Source organism: Psittacula echo, assembly GCF_963264785.1.
Source record: "Psittacula echo genome assembly, chromosome: 30".
Classification (NCBI taxonomy): domain Eukaryota; kingdom Metazoa; phylum Chordata; class Aves; order Psittaciformes; family Psittacidae; genus Psittacula; species Psittacula echo.
Genome location: NC_137765.1, coordinates 144,036 through 170,188, shown reverse-complemented (window position 1 = coordinate 170,188; position 26,153 = coordinate 144,036). Strand labels below are relative to the sequence as shown.

Here is a 26,153-nt window from a genome sequence, read left to right as displayed (position 1 = left end):
GATCCCATCATCCCCTATGGAGTCCCCATCACCCCTATGGTGTCCCCTTGATCCCATCATCCCCTATGGAGTCCCCATCACCCCTATAGTGTCCCCATGATCCCATCATCCCCTATGGTGTCCCCATCACCCCTATGGTGTCCCCATGATCCCATCATCCCCTATGGAGTCCCCATCACCCCTATGGTGTCCCCTTGATCTCATCATCCCCTATGGAGTCTCCATCACCCCTATGAAGTCCCCATCACCCCTATGGTGATCCCATCATCCCCTATGGAGCCCCCACACTCCTCTTGCCCCCTACAAAGCCCACATGACCACCCTGAAGGCCTCACCACCCTATTGTCCCCTATGGTGTCCCCATCACCCAACACAGAGCCAGGCAATCAGAAAGGACCTTTATAACCCAAAACCAAGGGGCAGGAGGGTGGGGAGCACTCATGGGTGCTCACGAGGGGCACCCAAACATGGTCATGGCCTCAGCAAACTCCACGAAGTCCTGGCACAGGGCTTGGAGGTCGGGCTCCTGACATGCTGCCTCCGAGGGCCAGGCCTCCAGCCACGTGTCCTTGCCGATGAGGTAGGAGAAGCTGGAGGCAAGGGGATGTCAAGGGGGACACGGTCAGAAGGAGGTGGCACCTCGGTGGAGGGGGATGGGGACACACAAGGGATGGGCAATGGATGTGCACAACCCTGTACGAGACACTGGAGAATCTCAGGTTTGGGGAAGGGGAATGCTTGGGTGTCGGTGTCACCATGGGCACGTGTCTCCGTATCTACCCATGTCACCCATGTGCCATGTCCCCAATGCCCCATGCCCCATGTCCTCCGTGTCCCCCATGTGTCACCATGTCCCATATCTAGTGTCACCATGGCCGTGTGTTCCCAAACCTACCCATGTCCCCTATGCCCCATGTCCCGTGTCCCATTCCATATCTAGTGTCACCACGATCACGTGTCTCCAAACCTACCCATGTCCCCCATGCCCCATGTCCCCTGTGTCCCATGTCCCCATATGTCCCACGTCCCATATCTAGTGTCCCCATGGACATGTGTCTCCATATCTACCCATGTCCCCCACATCTCCCATGTGTCACCATGACCACGTGTCTCCAAACCTCCCCATGTCCCCCACATCCCATGATGTTCCTGTGTCCCCAGGACCCCCCCTCCATGTCCCCACGTCCGTACCGGTTGCCGGTGACCCACATGTCGGTGCTCAGCCCCCAGAGCAGGTAGTCCTGACCCAGCTGGAGCTTCAGAGCATCGCGGCACTGCCGGTGGCTCACGAAGGTCCGGTTGCTTCTTGCTGGGTCCTCATCGGTGCCTGTCCCCATAGGACACAAGGTGCACGTCACCTCCCCGCCGGCACAGCAGGGGCACCCGCTTTGGTGGGGTCCACAGTGGGGACCCTCAATCCCCACTGATGGCGCACCAGCCATGAGTGACACCAGATCCCTCCAGCGCCCTTGGATGTCACCAACCCAACTGGGTGACCCCAATGCCATTGGGTGACACCAACCCAACTGGGTGTCCCTTTCCAATGGGTGTCCCCAGCACCCTTGGGTGACACCAACCCAACTGGGTGTCCCTTCTCAATGCGTGCCCCCAATGCCATTGGGTGACACCAACCCAACTGGGTGCCCCTTCCTAATGGGCATCCTCAGCACCATTGGGTGACACCAACCCAACTCATGTCCCCAGCCCCAGGTGACCCCCCCATGTCCCTCAGGGTGGCCTTGTCCCCCCACCCGGGGGTGCTTGTACCCATCTTGATGACGGAGAGGATGGTCATGATGTAGTTGTCATGGGACGGCGTCTCCTCCATTGCCACCAGCTTCACCTTGTACACTGGGAATGGACATCACCGTGTCCCCCCCAGGCCCAGAAGGCACCAGGGTGGCCCCACTGCACTTGGTGGTCCCTCTGTCCCCACCTCTCCACCTTCTACATCCCCCCCTGTCCTTGTCCCTTCATGTCCCCTCCTGTCCCTCCATGCTCCCTGTGTTCTTCAATGGCCCTTCATGGCCCCATCCACATCTATGTCCCCTCATCTGCCTCTGTGACCCATGTCCCCCATGTCCCCATGTCCCCCATGTCCCCCATGTCCCCATGTCCCCCATGTCCCCCATGTCCCCATGTCCCCCATGTCCCCCATGTCCCCCATGTCCCCCATGTCCACCATGTCGCACCATGTCCCCATGTCCCCATATCCCTCATGTCCCCATGTCCCCAAGTCCCTCACGTCCCCATGTCCCCAACTCCCACCATGTCCCCATGTCCCTCATGTCCTCCATGTCCCCCATGTTCCCCCATGTTCCCCCTGTCCCCATGCCCCCCATGTCCCCCATGTCCCACCATAGTCAACTCCCGGCTCGCAGGCGCGCTCAATGCGTTGGTTGACGGTCATGGGGACATCATCATCCTTCCGCTTGAAGCAGTTCTCTGCAGGGACATCATGACAGGGATGTGTCCAACCATGGCAGGGACATGGCTCCATTGCAGTCATCCCAGCTGGTCAATGCCGTGTCCCAGCACAACCATGATGTCCCACCATCCACAATGATGTGTCCCATCACAACCATGATGTCCCACCATCCACAATGACGTGTCCCATCACAACCATGATGTCCCACCATCCACAATGATGTGTCCCATCACAACCATGATGTCCCACCATCCACAATGACGTGTCCCATCACAACCATGTCATCCCATCACCCACAATGATGTGTCCCATCACAGCTATGACATCCCATCATCCACAATGATGTGTCCCATCACAACCATAGCATCCCATCACCCACAATGATGTGTCCCATCATGGCTATGACATCCCACTATCCACAATGACGAGTCCCATCACAACCACAATGTCCCACCCTCCACTAGGACACGTCTTATCATGGCTATGACGTGTCCCGTCATGGTAGAGGTGGTGGCCTAGTCTGTCCCCATGTCCCCACATCACCTTCTGCGCAGCGGCACACATCCTTGTAGCAGATCTTGCTCAGTTTTCCACCTTCCTTGTCCGGGTGGTAGAACCGCGTGCAGCGGTCATCTGCTGGGACATGGGGACACAGGGGGGGACAGGAGGGGACACAGTGGGAGCCATGGGGGCAGAGCAGTGACACACGGAGGGTGAGGGTCAGCAAAAGGATGTGGTGGGACAAAGGGACAAGAGGGGACCCAAGAGTGGCACCGGGGCACATGGCACCCACCGATCTTGTAGTAGCTGTAGACGGTGACGGCTGCGGGCTGGATCAGGCCCACCTTGAACTGCTGGTGGGCCTTGAAGGAGAAGCACTCCTCGGCCTTGTGTGAGATCTGGGGGCACGGCGGTGGCACTCAGCACCCTTGTCCCCAGCATTGAGACCATCCTGGCCTTGTCCCCCCCCCCTGAGACCCTTTCCTGTCCCCACCTCTGGCCCCAGCTTCATTCCTATCTCCAGCCTCTATCTGAGTCCCCAACCCCACCTGCATCCCCATCCCTGCCCTATCCCTGTCCCCAGCTTCATCCTCATCCTTGTTCCCATCTCATCCCTGCCCATGTCCCCAACTCAATTCAATGCCCATCCTTGTCCTTGTCCCCATCCCTGTCCCATCCCATCCCCATCTCTGTCCCATCACATTCCCTTCCCTGTCCCATCACATCCACATCCCTGTCCCATCCCATCCCCATCCCTGTCCCATCACATCCCCACCTCTGTACCATCACATCCTTATCCCTATCCCATCACGTCCCCATCCCTGTCCCATCACATTCCTAGCCCTGTCCCATGGTACAGGTCCATGGTACCTTGTCCAGGTAGATGACGACGTTGCTGCGGTCCGACTGAGCTTGGTCAATCTCAAACTTGGAGATGTATCGGTCCACCCCATCTGTGAGCTGGGGACAGAGCCATGGTGACATGCAGGACACAAGGGACACATGGGGACATCCATCAGGATACAGCAATGGAGGGACACAGTGGGACACGGTGTCATTGGCCACATGGGACACACAGGGACATGTGGGGACACGGTGGGACACAATGGCACAAAGATGCAAGGTCCTGGGTCCCCCTCATGTGTCCCCATGGACCACACTCACCCTCTTCAGGTCCTGGACATCAGGCAAGAAGCCTGTGAGCATGGAGACGTCAAGGATGGACATGGTGGCATCCACTTTGTCCAGGTACCTATAGGGACAGGGCTGAGGCCACCCACCTTGTCCTGTTGTCCCCAGCCCCTCCATCCTTCATGTTCCTATTCCCAAGAATCCCTATGGGGGCATCCCAACCATCCCCATTCCCATCCCTATCTCCAGCATCCCTGATGTCCCCACGTGGTCCTACCTGGTGCAGATGGTGATCTTGATGGAGCGGATAGCACCCTCCCGTTCCTTGCCTGTCATGGGGACAATGAGGGGACATTGAAGGGGATGCACACGGAGTGAGGACATAGGGGGGACATGTGAGGGACTCACCCATCTTCACGTCCTCCACTTGCACCCGCAGGTCAAAGCTGTCACACTTGTCGTCCTTCTCAGGGACGATGGCATTGTAGATGGTCACCACGGTCATCGTCCCCTTGCCCGTGCCCTCGGCCTTCACTGTGAAGTCCTCATTAAACTTGGTCTATGGGAAGAGGGGACATTGAGATGGGGCAGGGACACTGGGAGGGACATGGAGGGATGGACATTGAAGGACATGGAGGGGACAACAGCGTTGCAGGACACAATGGAGGGATGGACATAGGGGACATGGAGGGGACAACAATGTTGTGTGACACCATGGAGGGATGGACATTGAAGGACATGGAGGGAACAACAGCATTTTGTGACACCATGGAGGGATGGACATTGAAGGACATGGAGGGGACAGCAGCGTTGTGTGACACCATGGAGGGATGGACATTGGGGAACATGGAGGGGACAAGGAAATAAGAGGATGCAGAGGGACATGAAGGGGACAGGGACATTCCAGGCCCCAGCAAGACAAGGGGACATGGAGGTACATGGCAGGGACATCCCAAGCCTTGGAACGTCCCCATGGAAGCAACAGGGACATCCGAGGGCCATAGCGAGGGGACAGGGCTGTGGTGGGACGTGAAGAGACACAGAGGGGACAGGGACATCCCATGGCCACCACCACGGCCCCCGTGGTACCTCTGCGGAGCGCGCCACCAGCGCGTTGCGGTTCTCGATGCGGTAGGTGATGGCGTTGGCGCGCCGGGGCAGCAGCACCGACACGTCCAGGTCCAGGTCGAGCTCCCGGGGAGATGCCAGCTGGTACTGGGCCAAGGCTTGGAACACCAGCATGGTGGCCTGCAGGGACACCGGTGTCACCGGGGCTTGGGGACATTGCCTGGAGCATCCCTGTCATGGCCCTGAGCTCAGGGTGACCCCAAGCACTTGGAAAATGCCCTTGGAGGTGTTATGGGGCAGGAGGGTTCTCCAGGACAGGATGAGACCATGAGGGTCCACAGGGGCTGGAGGTGGCCCCTGGGAGTGGGCTTCTGGGGTTTCTGAAGCCCTTGAGATCCCATAGGAGCAGGGGTGTTCCTCAAGGATATAGGGGATCCCAAGGGCTATAAGGTGACCCCCGAGCCCCAAGAGGCCCCTCAATGCCTTTAGGGTCCCATAGGAGCAGGGGTGTTCCTCAAGGACATGGTGGATTCCAAGGACCATAAGGTGACCCCCAAAGCCCTGAGTCACCCCCCAATGCTTTTAGGGTCCCATAGGACCAGGAGTGCTCCCCAAGCACATGGGGGATCCCAAAGGCCCTGAGGTGACCCCCAAGCCCTAACAGGTCCCCCAATGCCTTTAGGGTCCCATAGGAGCAGGGGTGCTCCTCAAGGATATAGGGGATCCCAAGGGCCATAAGGTGACCCCCAAAGCCCTGAGTCACCCCCCAATGCCTTTAGAATTCCACGGCACCAGCTGTGTCCCCTATGACACATTCCAAGTCCCCGGAATCCCCATGGCCATTGGCGACCCCTCAGCGCTCAAACCCTCTCTCCTTGTCCCCATCCCCATGGCAGCGGGGGCCAGCGCAGCCCCCATGGGTGCCAGGGGGGTCCGTAGCCCACCTGGGTGGATCCGTAGCCACCTCCAAAGTAGTTCTGCTGGGCCAGCCAGCGGGCCACCGGCCCCGTCAGCTCCGGCTTCTCCATCCTCAGCAGGGCCAGCAGAGCATAGGAGGTGCCCTCGATGTTGTAGGTGAAGGCGTTGCGTTCCTCCCACCGGTTGCCCTCTGCGGTGACACCGGTCCCTCAGCACCCTCTAAGGATGGGTTCTCCCCACACCGTAGAAGGGGGTGGGTTGGGTTGGAAGGGAGCTTAAAGCTCATCCAGGTCCAACCACCTTCAACTTGGGCAGGATGCTCCAAGCCCCATTCAACCTGGCCTTGAATAGGGATGGTTCATCCAAACCTTCTCCATTCAACCCATCCCAGTGTCCCACCACCCTCATCGTGAAGAATTCCCTCATCTCCAACCTGAACTTCCCCTGTTTCATTTGGAACCCATCACCCCTTGTCCTATCCCTGAGGAAGGTCCCTCCATGTCCCCAAGGGGGATCTCACCAAGCAGAGCAGAGGGGCAGGATCCCCTCCTTGGACCTGCACCCACTCGATGGTTGGCTGGGTCCTGTTGAACATCTCCTCACCCAACACCCCCAAGTCCTTCTCAGGCTGCTCCATCCAGCCCGTGCCTCCCTTGGGATCATCCCAACCCATGTGCAGGGACCTTGCCCTTGGTCCCATTGCTCTCCATGAGGTTCCCACCTCTCCAGGTCCCTCTGGATCCCATCCCTCTCCTCCAGCTCGGTGCCACCACAACCATGCCCATGTCCCCAACAACAATGCTGAGCCCAGCACCAACCCCTCGGTCTCCTCTTGGACATCGAGCCATTGACCACAGCTCCCTGCTAACCCATAATTCCCCCTCCATCCGGTTGGACATCACCTTTGGAGAGCTTCATGAGAACCTTCTCGCTCTTGAGCTTCCCTGTCAAGGCCAAGGCGTAGGAGCTCAGGGCCAACGTGTAGGGCCGGGACAGCGACTGGTACCTCCGGGCCAGGTATTCAGCAGCTTTGGAGATGCCGTTGTCCAAGCTCTGGGCAGAAAGGAGGGAAGTTTGGATTCTCTGGTGGCTGCTATGAGCGGTGAGCCCCTTGACTTGAGGCGCTTGTCCCTCTATGGGACAGGTTTGTTGCATCCCATCTCCATCCCCATATGGGGACACTCACGTTGACATGGTCCTTGCAGATTTCCCGGGCCTCCTCCAGCGCAATGAGGACAAAGGCTGTGAGCGACACCTCGGGCTCAGCACCCTGGTAACCTCCCTGTGTGAGAGATGGAGGAGGAAGACCTCAGCATCGTGGTCTCCACACCAAGCTCTGGCCACCCAATGCTCATCCCCATCACCCAACATTGTCCTTCCCATTCCATCAGCCAATAGGGCTCCAATCCCCCCCATACCACCATCTCCTTATGGATGACAGGAGCATCTTCTTGGAAGATCCCATCTGGCTTCTGCCTGTTCAGGATGAGCCACTTCACCGCACCACAAACCACGTCGGGCTCGATGTCTATCAGCTTGATGGCCATGGCAAAGACTTTGGCCACGTAAGCGGTCAACCTGGGGACAGGAGAACCTCAGTGCCACGTCCAACCCTGTCACCCAGACCCATGGTGGCCGCAGGACCTCACCAAGTGCTTGATGGACGGTCCTTGAAGGCCGCATAGGAGCCGTCAGGCTTCCGGAACGCGAGCTGTTGGGTGTAACCTGGGGAGGAGGTGGTGGTTGGGCACCCCAAGGAGCACCCGGCCAAGCTTCAGGCCCCCAACCCATTCCTGGAGCCCATTCCAGGCCTTCCAGTAGAAATCCCCAACCTGGTTGCACCCAACCCATGTCTCCTTCAAAGCTCCTTCATCACCTTGGGTGACGGGGACATTTGGCACCCCAAAAGAGGAACCCAGGAGATGCTCCCCCCCTTTGGGGGGTGCTCTTACCCTTCCTGATCAAATTGATGGCGTCAGTGCGGCGGTCGACCCCAAGGCTCTCCCATTGCAAGGTGCTGTCCAAGTAATGGGTGGCAATGACAGTGGGGGTCATCCCGATCATGTTCTGCTCCCCACAGCCCGAGGGTGTCACGATGAGATGCTTCAGCTTCTCCCCATCCAGGGCTTTCTCCACCATGATGGACACGGGGTTGCCTGGACAAGGAGAAGGGGAGATGTGAAGCCAGGAGGGTCCCAAGCCCTTGGCCCCATGAGTGCCCCTTCCCTTAGGCTCACCTTGGATGCTGACTTTGGTCTCCGACTCGGTGTTGGGGACGATGTCGGAGAGGTTGGCGGCCTTCACCTTCTCCTCCTGCACCCCATCTGTGGGGCAGGATGGAGATGGGTGACCCCAAATCATGTCCCCTCCCCACACCATGAGGTTGAGCCAGCCCTGCCCCACATCTGCAGCAAGGACGTCCCTTGGGCCTCAGGATGCTCCAGATCCACATCAGGATGTCCCTTCCCCATTGAGATGCCCCAGCTCCAAGTAGAATGTCCCTTGCCCCATAGACCCATAGCAGGACCTCCCCCATCCCCCAAGATGTCCCAGCCCCACAACGGGACTTCTTTTGCCCCATAGATACCCCAGACCTTTCCCTCAGTGGAACATCCCTGTGGGGCTTAGACAGCCCCAGGACCGGATGGGGCCACTCACTGACTCCCTTCTTCTTCGGGTCCAGCTCGATTATCTTCACTGTCTTCTCCATCCTCATCCCTTCGGGCTGCAGAGGTGAGAGTCCAGTGCTAAAGGCTGGGTTTGGGTCCCCCTTTCCCATGTCCAGGAGATGCCAGTGCTAAAGGTTGGGTTTGGGTCCTCCTTTCCCATGTAGGAGAGTCCAATGCCCAAGGTTGGCTTGGGTTTGGGTCCCTCTTTGTCATCTCCAGGAGATTCCAATGCTCAAGGTTGGGTTTGGGTCCCCCTTTCCCATGTTCAGGAGATCCCAATGGTAAAGGTTGGGTTTGGGTCTCCCTTTCCCATCTCCATGAGATTCCTATGCTAAAGGTTGGGTTTGAATCCCCCTTTCCCATCTCCAGGAGATCCCAATGCTAGAGGTTGGGTTGAGTTTGGGTCCCTCTTTCCCATCTCCAGGAGAGCCCAATGCTAAAGGTTGGGTTTGGGTCCCCCTTTCCCATGTTCAGGAGATTTCAATGCTCAAGGCTGGGTTGGGTTTGAGTCCTTCTTCCCAACCTCTCCGTGTTGCCCCAGTAGAAACCAGCACCCTTATCTCATGCTCCAAACTAGAAAAGCCCCACTTGAGCATCCTTGGTGGGCAGCATCCTTCATCCCTGGGTACCAACCCCATGTGGACACAGGGCTCTGTGCTGGGAGCATCCCAATGATGGAGATACCACCACGTAGAGGCAACTCACCACCACTTTGAGCTTCTTCTTGACACCATCGGCCACGAAGCGGCCCTGCACGGCCGCCTTCACCTCGACCTCATGGAGCCCCAGCTCCAAGGGCACGATGACGAAGGGCACGGCCCAGGAGGACTGGGGCTCCAGCCTGAGGACCTGCTGGTAGCGCTGCTTGGTGGTGGAGGCGCTGCACAGGGCTGGGTTGTACATCAGCTCCACGCGCACCTATGGGCCCCGGGAGATGGCGCTCGATGGGGTTGAGGTGACCATGGACCATGGACACCCCCTGCCTGCCCCATGGTCCCCACATCTTGGGTCTCCTTTTCCTACCGTGATCCTGTGTGTCCAGTAGTTGTAGAGGATGGCGCGGATCTCCACCTGCTCGTTCCTCACCACCGAGTAGGGCAGGCGCAGGTCCATGAAGAACTCCTTCATCACCGTGATCTCGTAGGGGTCGGCCACGCAGAGCCCTAGGGGGGGAGCGCATTGGGTCAGGCTTGTGGGGACCCCAGGGGCATCGCCAAGGGTTAGGAGGTCCTTCAGGTCCCATTGAGTCCTCCTAAGACCCATGGAGCCTTCACAAGGCTTAGGGGATCCTTCAAGTCTAATGAAGTCCTCCCAAGGCTTAGGAGATACCTCAAGTCCCATTGAGTCCTCCTAAGACCCATGGAGTCCTCCCAAGGCTTAGGAGATCCTTCAAGTCCCATGGAGTCCTCCCAAGGCTTAGGAGACCCTCCAAGTCCCATTGAGGCCTCCCAAGTCTCATGGAGTCTTCCCAAGGCTTAGGAGACCCTTCAAGTCCCATTGAATCCTCCTAAGACCCATGGAGTCCTCCCAAGGCTTAGGGGATCCTTCAAGTCCAATGGAGTCATTCCAAGACTTAGGAGATCCTTCAAGTCCAATGGAGTCCTCCCAAGGCCCACAGAGATTCCTCAAATCCCATGGAGTCCTCCCAATGCCCATGGAGTCCTCCCAAGGCTTAAGGGATCCCTCCAGTCCAATGGAGTCATTCCAAGGCTTAGGAGATCCCTCAAATCCCAGGGAATGCCCCCAGGCTTTGATGGATGTCCCCAAGGGCCGGGGCACTTCTCCACCCTTCTTAAGGTCTTGGACATCCCTCAAACTCCAAGGAAGCCCACCAGGCTTTAGGGGACCCTTCAAGTCCCAGGGACCATCCCTGAGGATCGGGATATCCCTTTGCTCCACAGGGAATCCTCCATCACGTACCCTTGCTCTTGGAGATGCTGACAGCCAGGACCTCCCATGTGGTGATGGAGTCCTTCAGGTACACAGGGAGAGTCTTTGTGGAGATCCTGGAGAGGGTGGGAATGGCCAAGGGGGTCGTAACAGTCCCCAAGCCAAGCTAAGGAGGTGGACGGGGCCACACAAGCTGGTCCCAAAGCTGGACCAGGGGTTGCAGATGGGCCCTGAGCTGGATCAAGGCAGCACCACGGTCTCAGAAGCAGCCCCTGTGGGGGCTCTGGGGGGGCCCTGGTGTTACGGCCCCACATGGGCCGTGGGGCCAGGACTCACCCCAGCTCATTGGGCTGCTCCGTGAGCGGCTCCTCCTGCCACAACCAGCTCTCGGGGAAGAGGCTCCGGGAGGTGATGTCCTCATCAGCCAGGAACCCATCGTCCACCTCGCCTGGGGGGGACACGGGGCCTCTGGACCTTACCCCCAGGACCTTGTGCCCTGGGCAAAGCCACGTTCAGCGCAGCATCAGCCAAGCAGCAGCCAAGTGATGGCCAAGCGATGGGTGGGCATCGGCCAAGCATCACCCAAGGGTGGCACAAGCATTACTTGAGGTTCACCCCCAAAGCATCATCCAAGGGTAGCACAAGCATCACTTGAGCATCACCCAAGCATCACCCAATGGAGGCACAAGCATTACTTGAGGTTCACCCCCAAAGCATCATCCAAGGGTAGCACAAGCATCACTTGAGCATCACCCAAGCATCACCCAATGGAGGCACAAGCATCACTTGAGCATCACCCAAGCATCACCCAAGGGTGGCACAAGCATCACCTGAGGTTCACCCAAGCATCCCCCAAGCATCACTGAAGCTTCCCCCAACCACCAACCCCCCCCCCCCCCCGAACCCCTCCATGTCCTATCACTTGCTTCGGGCCAGCTGGAGGTGGAGCAGGCGCTGCTTCTGGCTGCGGATGGTCCTGATGTGGGTGCAGCAGTCGAGGAAGGCCTGGACACAAGCGTCCCCGTCCTGGATGTAGGTGGAGCGCTGCTCGCAGCTGTGGTCCATGGGGTTCTCCTTCATCCCGTCCTCACAGCACTTGCGCAGGGCCTTGTCCTTGTACTCGGCCGCTGCCGGCACCAAGGGACCCAACTGGTACCCGGCCCCAGAGCCCATCACCAGGGCCATGGGGCGCAATGGTGTCCTTTGGGGTGTGGGATGCTGTGGGGTCATCAGGGACATGGGACATGCTGGTGTCCTTTGAGATATGCGATGCTGTGGGGTCACCAGGGACATGGTGTGCAGTGGTGTCCTTTGGGATGTGGGGTGCTGTGGGGTCTTCTGGGACATGGGACACACTGGTGTCCTTTGGGATATGGGACACTGGTGTTCGCTGGGGCATGGGATGTTGTGGTATCTCCAGGGACATTGTGACATCCTTCAAGGACATGAAACACCGGTACTGGGATAGGTACCATGGCATGGGCAAGGGACACTGGTATTGACTGGGACATGGGATGGACATGGAACAGTGGTACTGGGATAGGTACCATGGGATGGACAGGGGACACTGGTGTTGGGATAGGTACCATGGGATGGGCAAGGGACACTGGCACTGGGATAGGTGCCATGGAATGGGCAAGGGACACTGGTATTGACTGGGACATGGGATGGACATGGAACAGTGGTACTGGGATAGGTACCATGGGATGGACAGGGGACACTGGTGTTGGGATAGGTACCATGGGATGGGCAAGGGACACTGGCACTGGGATAGGTGCCATGGAATGGGCAAGGGACACTGGTATTGACTGGGACATGGGATGGACGGGGACACTGGGGACTCTGGTGCCCCTTGGGGCCATGGGACACTCCCAGAGCCACCTACCCTTGATGCCCTTGTACTCAATGAGCTGCACGGAGCGACGCTTGCGTTGTGCAGGCTGGGGACACTTCACCTCTGGGGACAGAGGGGACACAGGTCAGGACCCCATCCCCAACCCTGGACCTCCATTGTCACACCCCAAAGCTCACAGCACCCATCCCTTGGGTGCCCCCTGCTCATCCTTCAGGTGCCACCCCTGAGGTTGTCCCATCCCTACCCCCTCGCTGCGGCGTCGTGATCTTCACGTTGGTGACCAAGCTGAGACCAGCATCAGCGAAGACCCCCACGTTGTCCCTCCCGCTGCCCGGTGTGCAGCCGATGTCGCTCTTCTCCACCGTGTCCCAAACCTGGGGCCACCATGGGACAACCCTGACAACCAAGCCCATCATAAGGGGGGGCACACAATGGGGATGGGGACCTGGGCACCCACCTTGGACTGGGTGAGTTTGTTCTTCTTGCTGAGGACGAAGACGCCCTTGTCCACGGCCACCAGGCCCACGTAAGCGTTGTGGTCGCCCTGGATGTGGAGCCTCATGGGTGTCCCCGGTTCATGCACCCGGTTGTCAGCTTCTGTCGCTCCCTTCACCACCAGCTGCAGAAGACATGGGGCTTGGAGAGGGTCATGGCCATGGGGTGCCCCAAACCCCACTTGATGGCACCCCCGGGAGGTGCCCATGGCGGCAACTCCAAGGCAATGGGGTGGTGGAGTCCTCCAGGTGATGGTTGGGGATTGTACCATGGAAGAGCTGGAGCATCAATGGGGCAACAGAGACCCACATGGACTATCCAAGCCACCTCAGTGACACCCAATCCCCATCATGGACCACTCAAGCACCATCATGGACTACCCAAGCCCCTCAAGGACCATCCAAGCCTCATCATGGACCATCTAAAATCCATCCTGGACCACCCAAACCCAACCACAGACCACCCAAGCCCACAAGGACCACCCAAGCTCCATTATGGACCACCTAAGCCCCATCATGAACCATCCAAGCCCCTCAAGGACCCAAGTCTCAACATGGACCACTCAATCCCCATCATGGGTCATCAACCAAAACCCTCAAGGACCACTCAAAACCCCTAAGGACCACCCAAGTCCCTCAAAGACCAACCAAGCCCCACCATGGACAACCCATGCCCCATCAAGGACCATCCAATTCCCATCATGGACCATCCAAACCTCATTATAGACCACCCAAACCCCTCAAGGACCACCCCAGACCCATCATGAACCACTCAAGCCCCATCATGGACCACTCAAGCCCCTCATTGACCAACCAAACCCCATCATGGACCAACCAAGCCCCATCGTGGACCACGCAATTCCCTTCATGGACCACCCAAGCCCCTCAAGGACCACCCAATCCTCACCATGAATCGTCTAATCCCCATCATGGACCACCTAAACCCCATCATGAACCCCCCAAGCCCCTCAAGGACCACCTCAAGGCTCCCCCAAGCTACTTCCAAGTCCCAACCAAAGCCCCCCCAAGGACACCCTGGCCCCCAAGGGCACTGGGGACACACTCACGGTGCCCATGCAAGTGTCCTTGACGTCAACCCAGATGGAGTCGGCCACGATCTCGCCCGGCAGCACGTAGTAATAGGCCACGATGCGGAAGGACGGGAGGAGCTCGGAGGTCACCGGCAGGGACATGGTCACCAGGCTCTGGCCGGCCTCATGCCGCTGGCGCCCCACATGGACAATGTGGCCCTTGCTCATGATCTGTGGTGGCCAAGGGAAGGTTGGGTTGGTGGCACCAGGATACTGGGGTTGGTGGCACCAGGACACTTGGGTTGGTGGCACCAGAATATTTGAGTTGGTGGCACTTGAATATTTGGGTTGGTGGCACCAGGACACTTGGGTTGGTGGCACCAGAATATTTGGGTTGGTGGCACTTGAATATTTGGGTTGGTGGCACTAGGACACTTGGGTTGGTGGCTCCTGGACACTTAAGTTGGTGGGACCTGGACACTCAAGTTGGGATGGTGGCATCTGGACACTTGGGTTGGTGGCACCGGGACACTGGGGTTGGGTTGGGGCACTGAGACTCTTGGGTTAGTGGCGCTTGGACTCTTGGGTTGGGGGCACCTGGACACTTGGGTTGGTGGCACTGGGACACTGGGGTTGGGTTGGTGGCACCAGGACACTTGTTTGGTGGCACCGCAACACTTGGGTTGGTGGCACTGGGACACTTGAGTTAGTGGAACCTGGACACTTCAGTTGGGTTGATGGCATCTGGACACTTGGGTTGGGTTGGTGGCACCAGCACAGTCACGTTGGGTTGGTGGCACCAGGACACTGGGGTTGGTGGCACCAGGACACTGGAGTTGGTGGCACCAGGACACTGGGGTTGGGTCGATGGCACTGGGACACTTGGGTTGGTGGCTCCTGGACACTGGGGTTGGGTTGGTGGCACTGCATATTGGGGTTGGGTTGGTGGCACCAGGACACTGGGGTTGGTGGCACCGGGACACCGGTGTTGGGTCGGTGGCCGTGGCTCACCAAGTAGGTGAAGTAGGGCACCGAGTCCCGGACGTTGTTGTTGTTGGTCTTGAGGTGGAAGTTGACGGCCAGGTTCTCCCCGAGCTGCAGCTCCGTGGCCCCCACGGCCAAGTGCAGGAAGTTCCCGGATGCTCCTTGGCTGCGATAGGCTTCGGCCACCATCTGCCGCGAGGCCTGGCGGGGCTCAGGGAGCTCCGGCTCTGCTGTCCTCACCTGCAGGGGCAGCAATGGAGAGGGGAGACCCTGGGAGTTGATCCCAGTGTGGATGTGGTGGCACCGAGCTGGAGGAGAGGGATGGGATCCAGAGGGACCTGGAGAGGTGGGAACCTCATGGAGAGCAATGGGACCAAGGGCAAGGTCCCTGCGCATGGGTTGGGATGATCCCAAGGGAGGCACGGGCTGGATGGAGCAGCCTGAGAAGGACTTGGGGGTGTTGGGTGAGGAGATGTTCAACAGGACCCAGCCAACCATCGAGTGGGTGCAGGTCCAAGGAGGGGATCCTGCTCCTCTGCTCTGCTTGGTGAGATCCCCCTTGGGTGCTGCATCCAGCTCTGGTGTCCTCAACTTAAGGAGGACATGGAGGGACCTTCCTCAGGGATGGGACAAGGGGTGATGGGTTCCAACTGGAACTGGAAGCTTGGAGATAAGGAAGAAGGGTGCTGGGACACTGGGATGGGTTGGATGGAGAAGGTTTGGATGCCCCATCCCTGGCAGTGTTCAACCAGACTGAGCCTGGTTGCAGGCCACTATGGACATCTTTGCCAGTCTCCATGACCATGGACATCCTTTGGTCCTTGACCCTCAATATCTTGGTCAACCCAATTGCGTTGGCCACCATTGTCCCCCCCGGCACCAGCCATCATACTCCTTCATCAGTGGTGGCCACGGTGGTCCACCTCCATGGATGTCTTAAGCCATCCTGGTCCCCTTCCTGTTACCCTGGCCCTTGGTCAATGGTGACCATGGTCCTTGGTCACCTTGGACATCTCACCCACCCCAGCACCATCTCCCTCCATCCACCAGTTCCTAGGGCACCCTGGTTCCTGTCCCCACTCACAGTGATGGGGACGGTGTCCTTGTTGGTGGGCATGTTGAGGACCAGCTTGGCTGTGCCATCGCGCTGGGTGGACACCACACCTTGGAAGCCATCAGCCTTGACGGTGACACGGGGAGCTGGGGACGCGTCTGGGTTGGTGACATAGACCTGCAGGGGGGTATGAGGACATCACCAGGAGGGACTCGTCACCGGGTGCAGGCAGGGTGACATGGGGACAGTGGCACCGCGAGGGAACATAGGGACAGACCCTGGTCCCCAAGGCTGTTCCACTATGGTGGGGCCATGGTGGGGCATGGTCCTGATGTGAGGGACCCTGGTACCATGGGGGTCCTGGACCAATACCACCACTGACCCCATCCCAGTGCTGGGGACCCTGGTACCATGGGGTCCTGGGCCAATGTCACCACTGTCCCCATCCCAATGTTGGGGACCCTGGTACCATGGGGTCCTGGACCAACCCCACTGCTGTCCCCAGATGCTGTTACCGTCAGGTCGAAGGGCATCCCTGGCTTGAAGTACTTTGGGGTGCGGGTGAAGTGGATGGTGTACGGGGACGTCACGATGCGGATGCCGCTCCGCTGGGCCTCCACCATGTCACTGCCTGCAGGACCATGGGAAGGGACTGTCCCCATTGCCCCAACCCCACCTCTCCCCATCCTCATTGCCCCCATCCCCACCTCTCCCCATCCTCATTGCCCCCATCCCCACCTCTTCCCATCCCCATTGCCTCCATCCCCACCTCTCCCCATCCTCACCATCCCCATCCCCACCTCTTCCCATCCTCATTGCCTCCATCCCCACCTCTTCCCATCCCCATTGCCTCCATCCCCACCTCTCCCCATCCTCATTGCCCCCATCCCCACCTCTTCCCATCCCCATTGCCTCCATCCCCACCTCTCCCCATCATCACCATCCCCATCCCCACCTCTCCCCATCCTCATTGCCCCCATCCCCACCTCTCCCCATTCTCACTGTCCCCATCCCCACCTCTCCCCATCCTCATTGCCCCCATCCCCTCCCCTCCCCATCCTCATTGCCCCCATCCCCTCCCATGTCCCCTCTGTCCCCACCAGCCGCCCGCTGCAGACCTGACTCTGTGAGCACGGTGACGGACACGTAGACGGAATGTCCCACCAGCTCCGCAGGGTTGGGGAACCTCTCCCGCAGGGTGGCCATGGACAACACGGCTTCTCCATCCCCATCCGTCACCTGCAGCATGGAGATGGTAGCACAGGGACAACCATGGGGACAGGGTTGGAGAAGACAGAGCCCGGCAGGACACTGGAGCAGGGACAAGGAATGGGGACAGGGACAAGGATGGGGTCACCTGGACACGGCGCAGGGATTGGGGAATGCTCTTCTTCTCATCATCCACCATGACACCAAAGAGGACAAAGGCTGAGCCCTGCACACGCTTCCCATAGAGGTATCTATGGACAAGCCACCACTGTCACCATCAACCCCTGTCCCCATCGCATCCACCTCGTGTCCCCACATGAAACCCTATCATCCATTGCCCCATGTCTTCATCACCCATGTCCTCCTGCCACCTACATCACCATCACCCCTGTCCCCATCATCCCATGTCCTCCATCACCATCACCCTCTGTCCCCATCATCCCATGTCCTCCATCACCATCACCCTCTGTCCCCATCATCCCATGTCCTCCTCCATCACCATCACCCTCTGTCCCCATCACCTCATTTCCCCACATCCCCATCACCTCAAACCTGTCACCTTTGGCCCATCCTTGGGGACTTTGTCACCCCATGGTGACCCCATCACCCATGAGGGGTCTTGACCCCTAAACTGAGCAGGTTTGGGGTCTCCATCCCACCTGGCTGTGATGGACACTCGGAAGTCCTCCTTCTGGTCAATGTAGAGGAACCTCTTCTCTGGCTCCAGCACCACCTCGAAGCTCGGCAGCACTATGGGAGGGGGGACACCCAATGGACCAGCGATGCAGGAGAAGGGACCCCCACCCTGAGGACCCCCCCCTTACCGTACTCCTTGACTTCAAACTGGCTGCTGAAGACCTGTTCTGGGGAGTCTTCGAATTTGGCCATTATTGTCCATGTCCCCAGGCTGCAAAAGGGGACAGGGTTGAGGGGACAAGCCCATGGCCATGGATGTCCCCAGGTCACCCTTGGAGGTGGCACCGACCTGACCACCTCGGGCAGGTTGTGGTTGAGGGAGAAGATGCCGGTCTTCATGGGCGAGGACACGGGCACTTGCTTGATGATGATGTTATCGGGTGTCTGAAGGACACGGGGATGGTGGCATTGGTGTCCCCATGTCCCTGTGGCCCCATCCCATGTCCCTGTGACCCACCTTGACCTCCACGATCACCGTCTTGGACACTGGTTGCATGAGGTGGTCCAGAGCGAAGAGGCGACAGAGCACTGGGAGGGGACGCGGGGGACAGGGGTGGTGTGAGGACATCCAGAAATGGGGCATGGACCATGACAACAGCACCCCAGGGTGCCACCAGGACCTCAAGAGGTGCCATGGAGGGGATCCAACACCCCCAGGTCACACCAGCACCCCCTGGACCCCATAGAGGAGGGAGCCCAACACCCCAAGGTGCCACCAAGACCACAAGAGATGTCATGGAGGGGACCCAACACCTCAAGGTGCCACCAAGACCCCAAGAGGTGCCATGGGGGGAATCCAACACCCCAAGATGCCACCAAGACCCCAAGATGCCATCAACACCCCAAGAGGTGCCATGGAAGGAACCCAACACCCTAAGATGCCACCAAGACCCCAATGTGCCATGGAGGGAACCCAACACGCCAAGATGCCGCCAGCACCCCAATGTGCCATGGAGGGGACCCGACACGCAAAGATGCCACCAAGACCCCAAGATGCCACCAAGACCCCAAGAGGTGCCATGGGGGGAACCAAACACCCCAAGGTCCCACCACCACCCCATAGAGGGAACCCAACACCCCAAGATGCCACCAAGACCCCAAGATGCCACAGATGGAACCCAGCACCCCAAGGTCACACCAGCACCCCACGGACCCCATGGAGGGAACCCAACACTTCAAGATGCCACCAGTACCCCAATGTGCTATGGAGGGGACCCAACACCCCAAGATGCCACCAAGACCCCAAGAGGTGCCATGGGGGGAACCCAACACCCCAAGATGCCACCAGCACCCCAATGTGCCATGGAGGGGACCCCAAGACGCCCCCAAGACCCCAAAGAGCCACCAGCAGCCAAGAGGCCACGGTGATGCCCAGCACCCCAAGGACAGGACGCACCGGTGGAGCCGGGGGTGTAGATGGGCTTGTCGGTCTGCACGAAGATGTGCCCGCTCTGCAGGGCCACCAGCAGCACCTTCTCCAGGGTGACCTGGGCCACCCGCGCCGTCACCGACACGAACTGCTTCTCCGTGGACTTGGGCAGGGCCTTGGCCAAGACCTGAGGTGACAGCGGTGGCACCGTGGGGACAACGGCACCAAGGAACGGGGAACGGGGCTGAGGGTGCCAAGGTCTTCATCAAGACCAAGGTCTTTGTCAGCAAAGACATAGAGGTGACCACGCCAAGTGTGTCATAGGGTGACCATCACCAAGGACCTCATGGTTCCTGCCCCATGGGACCAGCCATCCCCAAACACCTCATAGAACCTGCCCCATGTAACCCCATGGAGATTCTCCACTGTCTCGTATAGGGTTGAGCTTGGGGCAGGTCATCCAGAGGTCTTCATCAAGACCAAGGTCTTCATCATCAGACATCTAGAGGTGACCACCCCAAGTGTCACCATCCCCTGGTCATAGGGTGACCATCACCAAGGACCTCATGGTTCCTGCCCCATAGGACCAACTATCCCCAAAGACCCCATGGTGACCACCCCTGCCCCATATAACCCCGTGGAGATTCTCCACTGTCTCGTATAGGGTTGAGCTTGGGGCAGGTCATCTAGAGGTCTTCATCAAGACCAAGGTCTTCATCATCAGACATCTAGAGGTGACCATCCCAAGTGTGACCATCCCCTGGTGACCATCACCAAGGACCTCAAGGTTCCTGTCCCATAGGACCAACCACCCCCAAAGACCCCATGGTGACCACCCGTGCCCCATGTAACCCCATGGAGATTCTCCACTGTCTCGTATAGGGTTGAGCTTGGGGCAGGTCATCCAGAGGTCTTCATCAAGACCAAGGTCTTCATCATCAGACATCTAGAGGTGACCACCCCAAGTGTCACCATCCCCTGGTCGTAGGGTGACCATCACCAAGGACCTCATGGTTCCTGCCCCATAGGACCAACTATCCCCAAAGACCCCATGGTGACCACCCTGCCCCATATAACCCCGTGGAGATTCTCCACTGTCTTGTGTAGGGTTGAGCTTGGGGCAGGTCATCCAGAGGTCTTCATCAAGACCAAGGTCTTCATCATCAGACATCTAGAGGTGACCACCCCAAGTGTCACCATCCCCTGGTCGTAGGGTGACCATCACCTAGGACCTCACTGTCCCTGTCCTATAGGGCCAACCACCCCCAAAGGCCCCATGGTGACCACCCGTGCCCCATATAACCCCATGGAGATTCTCCACTGTCTTGTATAGGGTTGAGCTTGGGGCAGGTCATCTAGAGGTGACCATCCCAAGTGTGACCATCCCCTGGTGACCATCACCAAGGACCTCAAGGTTCCTGTCCCATAGGACCAACCACCCCCAAAGACCCCATGGTGACCACCCCTGCCCCATATAACCCCATGGAGATTCTCCACTGTCTCGTATAGGGTTGAGCTTGGGGTAGGTCATCTAGAGGTGACCATCCCAAGTGTGACCATCCCCTGGTGACCATCACCAAGGACCTCAAGGTTCCTGTCCCATAGGGCCAACCACCCCCAAAGACCCCATGGTGACCACCCCTGCCCCATATAACCCCACGGAGATTCTCCACTGTCTCATATAGGGTTGAGCTTGGGGCAGGTCATCCAGAGGTCTTCATCAAGACCAAGGTCTTCATCATCAGACATCTAGAGGTGACCACCCCAAGTGTCACCATCCCCTGGTCGTAGGGTGACCATCACCAAGGACCTCATGGTTCCTGCCCCATAGGACCAACTATCCCCAAAGACCCCATGGTGACCACCCCTGCCCCATATAACCCCATGGAGATTCTCCACTGTCTCATATAGGGTTGAGCTTGGGGCAGGTCATCTAGAGGTGACCACCCCAAGTGTGACCATCCCCTGGTGACCATCACCAAGGACCTCAAGGTTCCTGTCCCATAGGACCAACCACCCCCAAAGACCCCATGGTGACCACCCCTGCCCCATATAACCCCACGGAGATTCTCCACTGTCTTGTATAGGGTTGAGCTCGGGGCCAGAAGGGGGCAGTGCCCCGTGGGGTGCTGACCCACCTTGATGGTGGTGTTGGCCATCATGCCCTCATTGGGGTTCAGCTTCACACGGGTCTGATGGAGCACGTGGCGCTTGTGGGGGAAGTCCTGCACCAGGACGGTGGCCTCGGCCGCAGAGGACAACCCCGGGGCCTCCAGCACCACTTGCTCCTCCACCTCCAGCCTCAGCACCGCCGGGGTCACCATCGTCACCCTGGGGACACCGGGCACCATGGGGGGGTCACAGCGCCGCATAGAGCCCTGGGGACCCAATGGCACCCCAGGGACCTCCAACCTGACCCCATAGCACCAGGAGCCCCCAATCTGTCCCCATAGAGCCCTGGGGACCCAATGGTACCCCAGGGACCCCCAATCTGTCCCCATAGAGCCCTGGGGACCCAATGGCACCCCAGGGACCCCCAATCTGTCCCCATAGAGCCCTAAGGACCCAATGGCACCCCAGGGACCTCCAACCTGACCCCATAGCACCAGGAGCCCCCAGTCTGTCCCCATAGAGCCCTGGGGACCCAATGGCACCCTAGGGACCCCCAATCTGTCCCCATAGAGCCCTGGGGACCCAATGGCACCCTAGGGACCCCCAACCTGACCCCATAGCACCAGGAGCCCCCAGTCTGTCCCCATAGAGCCCTGGGGACCCAATGGTACCCCAGGGACCCCCAATCTGTCCCCATAGAGACCTGGGGACCCAATGGCACCCTAGGGACCCCCAACCTGACCCCATAGCACCAGGAGCCCCCAGTCTGTCCCCATAGAGCCCTGGGGACCCAATGGCACCCTAGGGACCCCCAATCTGTCCCCATAGAGCCCTGGGGACCCAATGGCACCCCAGGGACCCCCAATCTGTCCCCATAGAGCCCTAAGGACCCAATGGCACCCCAGGGACCTCCAACCTGACCCCATAGCACCAGGAGCCCCCAGTCTGTACCCATAGAGCCCTGGGGACCCAATGGCACCCTAGGGACCCCCAATCTGTCCCCATAGAGCCCTGGGGACCCAATGGCACCCTAGGGACCCCCAATCTGTGCCCATAGAGACCTGGGGACCCAATGGCACCCCAGGGACCCCCAATCTGTCCCCATAGAGCCCTGGGGACCCAATGGCACCCCAGGGACCCCCAATCTGTCCCCATAGAGCCCTGGGGACCCAATGGCACCCCAGGGACCCCCAACCTGACCCCATAGCACCCAGAGACCCCATAGCACCCAAAGACCCCCAGTCTGACCCCATAGCACGCTTGGGACCCAATGGCACCCCAGGGACCCCCAACCTGACCCCATAGCACCCAAAGACCCCCAGTCTGACCCCATAGCACCCTTGGGACCCAATGGCACCCCAGGGACCCCCAATCTGTCCCCATAGAGCCCTGGGGACCCAATGGCACCCCAGGGACCCCCAATCTGTGCCCATAGAGCCCTGGGGACCCAATGGCACCCCAGGGACCCCCAATCTGTCCCCATAGAGCCCTGGGGACCCAATGGCACCCCAGGGACCCCCAATCTGTCCCCATAGAGCCCTGGGGACCCAATGGCACCCCAGGGACCCCCAGTCTGACCCCATAGCACCCTGAGGACCTCATAGTCCAATGGGGGAGGGAGGTCCCATGCACACAAAGAGGATCCTGGGGGTGTCCCATGGGGGGGGGGGGGGAAGGCATAACTCAGACCCCAATCTGCCCCATAGGACTAAAGCAACCCAACCCCCCCATTGCACCCCCATTGCACCCCCATTGCCCCCCATTGCACCCCCATTGCCCCCCATTGCACTCCCATTGCACCCCCATTGCACCCCATTGCCCCCCATTGCAACCCCATTGCACTCCCATTGCACCCCATTGCCCCCCATTGCACCCCATTGCACCCCCATTGCACCCCCATTGCCCCCCATTGCACCCCATTGCACCCCCATTGCAACCCCACTGCACCCCATTGCCCCCCCATTGCACCCCCATTGCAACCCATTGCCCCCCATTGCCCCCCCATTGCACCCCATTGCACCCCATTGCCCTCCATTGCACCCCCATTGCACCCCCATTGCCCCCCATTGCCCCCCCATTGCACCCCATTGCACCCCATTGCCCTCCATTGCACCCCCATTGCACCCCCATTGCACCCCATTGCCCCCCATTGCCCCGCATTGCACCCCCATTGCACCCCATTGCACCCCATTGCCCCCCATTGCCCCCCATTGCCCCCCATTGCACCCCCATTGCACCCCCATTGCCCCCCATTGCCCCCCATTGCAACCCCATTGCACCCCCATTGCACCCCATTGCCCCCCATTGCCCCCCATTGCAACCCCATTGCACCCCCATTGCACCCCATTGCCCCCCATTGCACCCCATTGCACCCCATTGCACCCCCATTGCCCCCCATTGCCCCCCATTGCACCCCCATTGCACCCCATTGCCCCCCATTGCCCCCCATTGCACCCCATTGCCCCCCATTGCCCCCCATTGCACCCCCATTGCACCCCATTGCCCCCCATTGCACCCCCATTGCACCCCCATTGCACCCCATTGCACCCCATTGCCCCCCATTGCACCCCCATTGCACCCCATTGCCCCCCATTGCCCCCCATTGCACCCCATTGCCCCCCATTGCCCCCCATTGCCCCCCATTGCACCCCCATTGCACCCCATTGCCCCCCATTGCACCCCCATTGCACCCCCATTGCACCCCATTGCACCCCATTGCCCCCCATTGCACCCCCATTGCACCCCATTGCCCCCCATTGCACCCCCATTGCACCCCATTGCCCCCCATTGCACCCCATTGCCCTCTAGCACCCCCCCTGGAAAGGGGGCTCCCATCTATGGGGGGGGTGTCCCTGGATGGGGGGGGTCCCAATGGGGGTGGGGGTCCCTGAATGGGGTCAAGGGGGATAGGGGGGGTTAATGTGGGGGGGGGGGTCCTATGAGCATCTATGGGGGGGGACCCTGGGGGTGTCCCATGGGTGGGGGTCTCAGAAGAGGGGTTCCAATGGGGGGGTCCATGGGGGGGGTCCATGGGGGGGGTCCCAAGCGGGGTTCCATGAGGGGGCCCAGAAGAGGGGTTCCAATGGGGGGGTCCCATTGGGGGGGTCCCAGATGAGGGACTCCAATAGGGGGGGGCCATGGGGGGGTCCTATGGGGGGGTCCCATGGAGGGGCCAGAAGAGGGGTTCCAATAAGGGGGGGGGGGTCCCAGAAGAGGCGATCCAATGGGGGGGCCATGGGGGGAGTCCCATTGGGGGGGTCCATAGGGGGGTCCCAGAAGAGGGGTTCCTATGGGGGGGTCCCATTGGGGGGGTCCCATAGGGGGGTCCCATTGGGGGTCCCAGAAGAGGGGTTCCAATGGGGGGGTCCCATAGGGGGGTCCCATTGGGGGTCCCAGAAGAGGGGTTCCAATGGGGAGGTCCCATAGGGGGGTCCCATTGGGGGTCCTAGAAGAGGGGTTCCAATGGGGGGGTCCCATAGGGGGGTCCCATTGGGGGCCCCAGAAGAGGGGTTCCAATGGGGGGGTCCCATAGGGGGGTCCCATTGGGGGTCCCAGAAGAGGGGTTCCAATGGGGGGGTCCCATAGGGGGGTCCCATTGGGGGTCCCAGAAGAGGGGTTCCAATGGGGGGGTCCCATAGGGGGGTCCCATTGGGGGTCCCAGAAGAGGGGTTCCAATGGGGGGGTCCCATAGGGGGGTCCCATTGGGGGTCCCAGAAGAGGGGTTCCAATGGGGGGGTCCCATAGGGGGGTCCCATTGGGGGTCCCAGAAGAGGGGTTCCAATGGGGGGGTCCCATAGGGGGGTCCCATTGGGGGCCCCAGAAGAGGGGTTCCAATGGGGGGGTCCCATTGGGGGGTCCCATTGGGGGTCCCAGAAGAGGGGTTCCAATGGCGGGGTCCCATAGGGGGGTCCCATTGGGGGTCCCAGAAGAGGGGTTCCAATAGGGGGGTCCCATAGGGGGGTCCCATTGGGGGTCCCAGAAGAGGGGTTCCAATGGGGGGGTCCCATTGGGGGGGTCCCATGGGTGTCGGGGGGGGGGGTTCCCCTCACTCACATCTGGCCCTGGCTGGAGGCCGCGCTCAGCAGCAGCAGCAGCAGCCCCATGGGCAGCGCCGGGGCCCCCATGGCCGCAGGGGAGGGCAATGGCAGAGCCGGGGGGGGGGGGGGGGGTCCCTTTATAGCAGCACCCAGGGGTTAATGGGTAACCAGCACCCATGGGGCCACCCAACACCACGGGGGGGGGGGACGGGTATCTGGGTCCAACCGGACACTTATGGGGCCATTAAGGGGGGGGGGGGGGGGATGTTTTCTGTGCCCCCCCCCCCCAAATGGATCAGTCATTGAGGGGGGGGTCGGGACGTAGCAATGGGGGTCCCTTGGGTGGGGGTTGGGGTGGCCCCCCCCCCGGGGGGGGGAGGGGCTTCCCGGGTGCTTCCTCATTTCGGGGAAGGAGCTGGCGAGGGGCCACCGGTTGCGACATGGGGGGAGGGACAATGGGGGGGTGATGGGAGAGCAGGGGGTGCGTAGGGGGTGATGGGGGCAATGGGGTAATGGGGGTGATGGGGATAATGAGAGGCAATGAGGGTAATGGGGGCAATGGGACAATGGGGGGAATGGGGGGCAATGGGGGCAGTGGGGGTAACGGGGGACAATGGGGTAATGGGGTAATGGGGACAATGGGGGCAATGGGGGTAATCGGGGGCAATGAGGGCAATGGGGGCAATAGGGGTAATGTGGGGCAATAG

The 26,153-nt window shown here is 60.0% G+C and overlaps 1 protein-coding gene across 1 annotated transcript; it reads right to left on the bottom strand.

The window, feature by feature from the left end:
• Positions 1-448: 448 nt before the first annotated feature.
• C3 (complement C3) lies at positions 449-25,533 on the bottom strand (the record flags this gene model as incomplete). The annotated part of the gene is made up of 40 exons (XM_080636188.1): positions 449-590; positions 1,192-1,327; positions 1,768-1,851; positions 2,359-2,445; positions 2,972-3,061; positions 3,222-3,327; positions 3,800-3,889; positions 4,094-4,181; positions 4,338-4,389; positions 4,469-4,619; positions 5,150-5,308; positions 6,073-6,236; positions 6,949-7,099; positions 7,233-7,328; positions 7,465-7,624; positions 7,696-7,771; positions 7,999-8,202; positions 8,284-8,370; positions 8,705-8,771; positions 9,421-9,633; positions 9,739-9,878; positions 10,636-10,721; positions 10,942-11,073; positions 11,528-11,732; positions 12,491-12,562; positions 12,705-12,834; positions 12,918-13,079; positions 14,022-14,216; positions 14,997-15,209; positions 16,054-16,200; positions 16,539-16,654; positions 17,142-17,262; positions 17,381-17,483; positions 17,892-17,982; positions 18,057-18,139; positions 18,218-18,312; positions 18,386-18,456; positions 19,325-19,484; positions 21,436-21,628; positions 25,463-25,533. 40 exons carry the CDS (start codon positions 25,531-25,533, stop codon positions 449-451), a joined length of 4,989 nt encoding a protein of 1,662 aa, XP_080492314.1.
• Between the last annotated feature and the right edge of the window lie 620 nt (positions 25,534-26,153).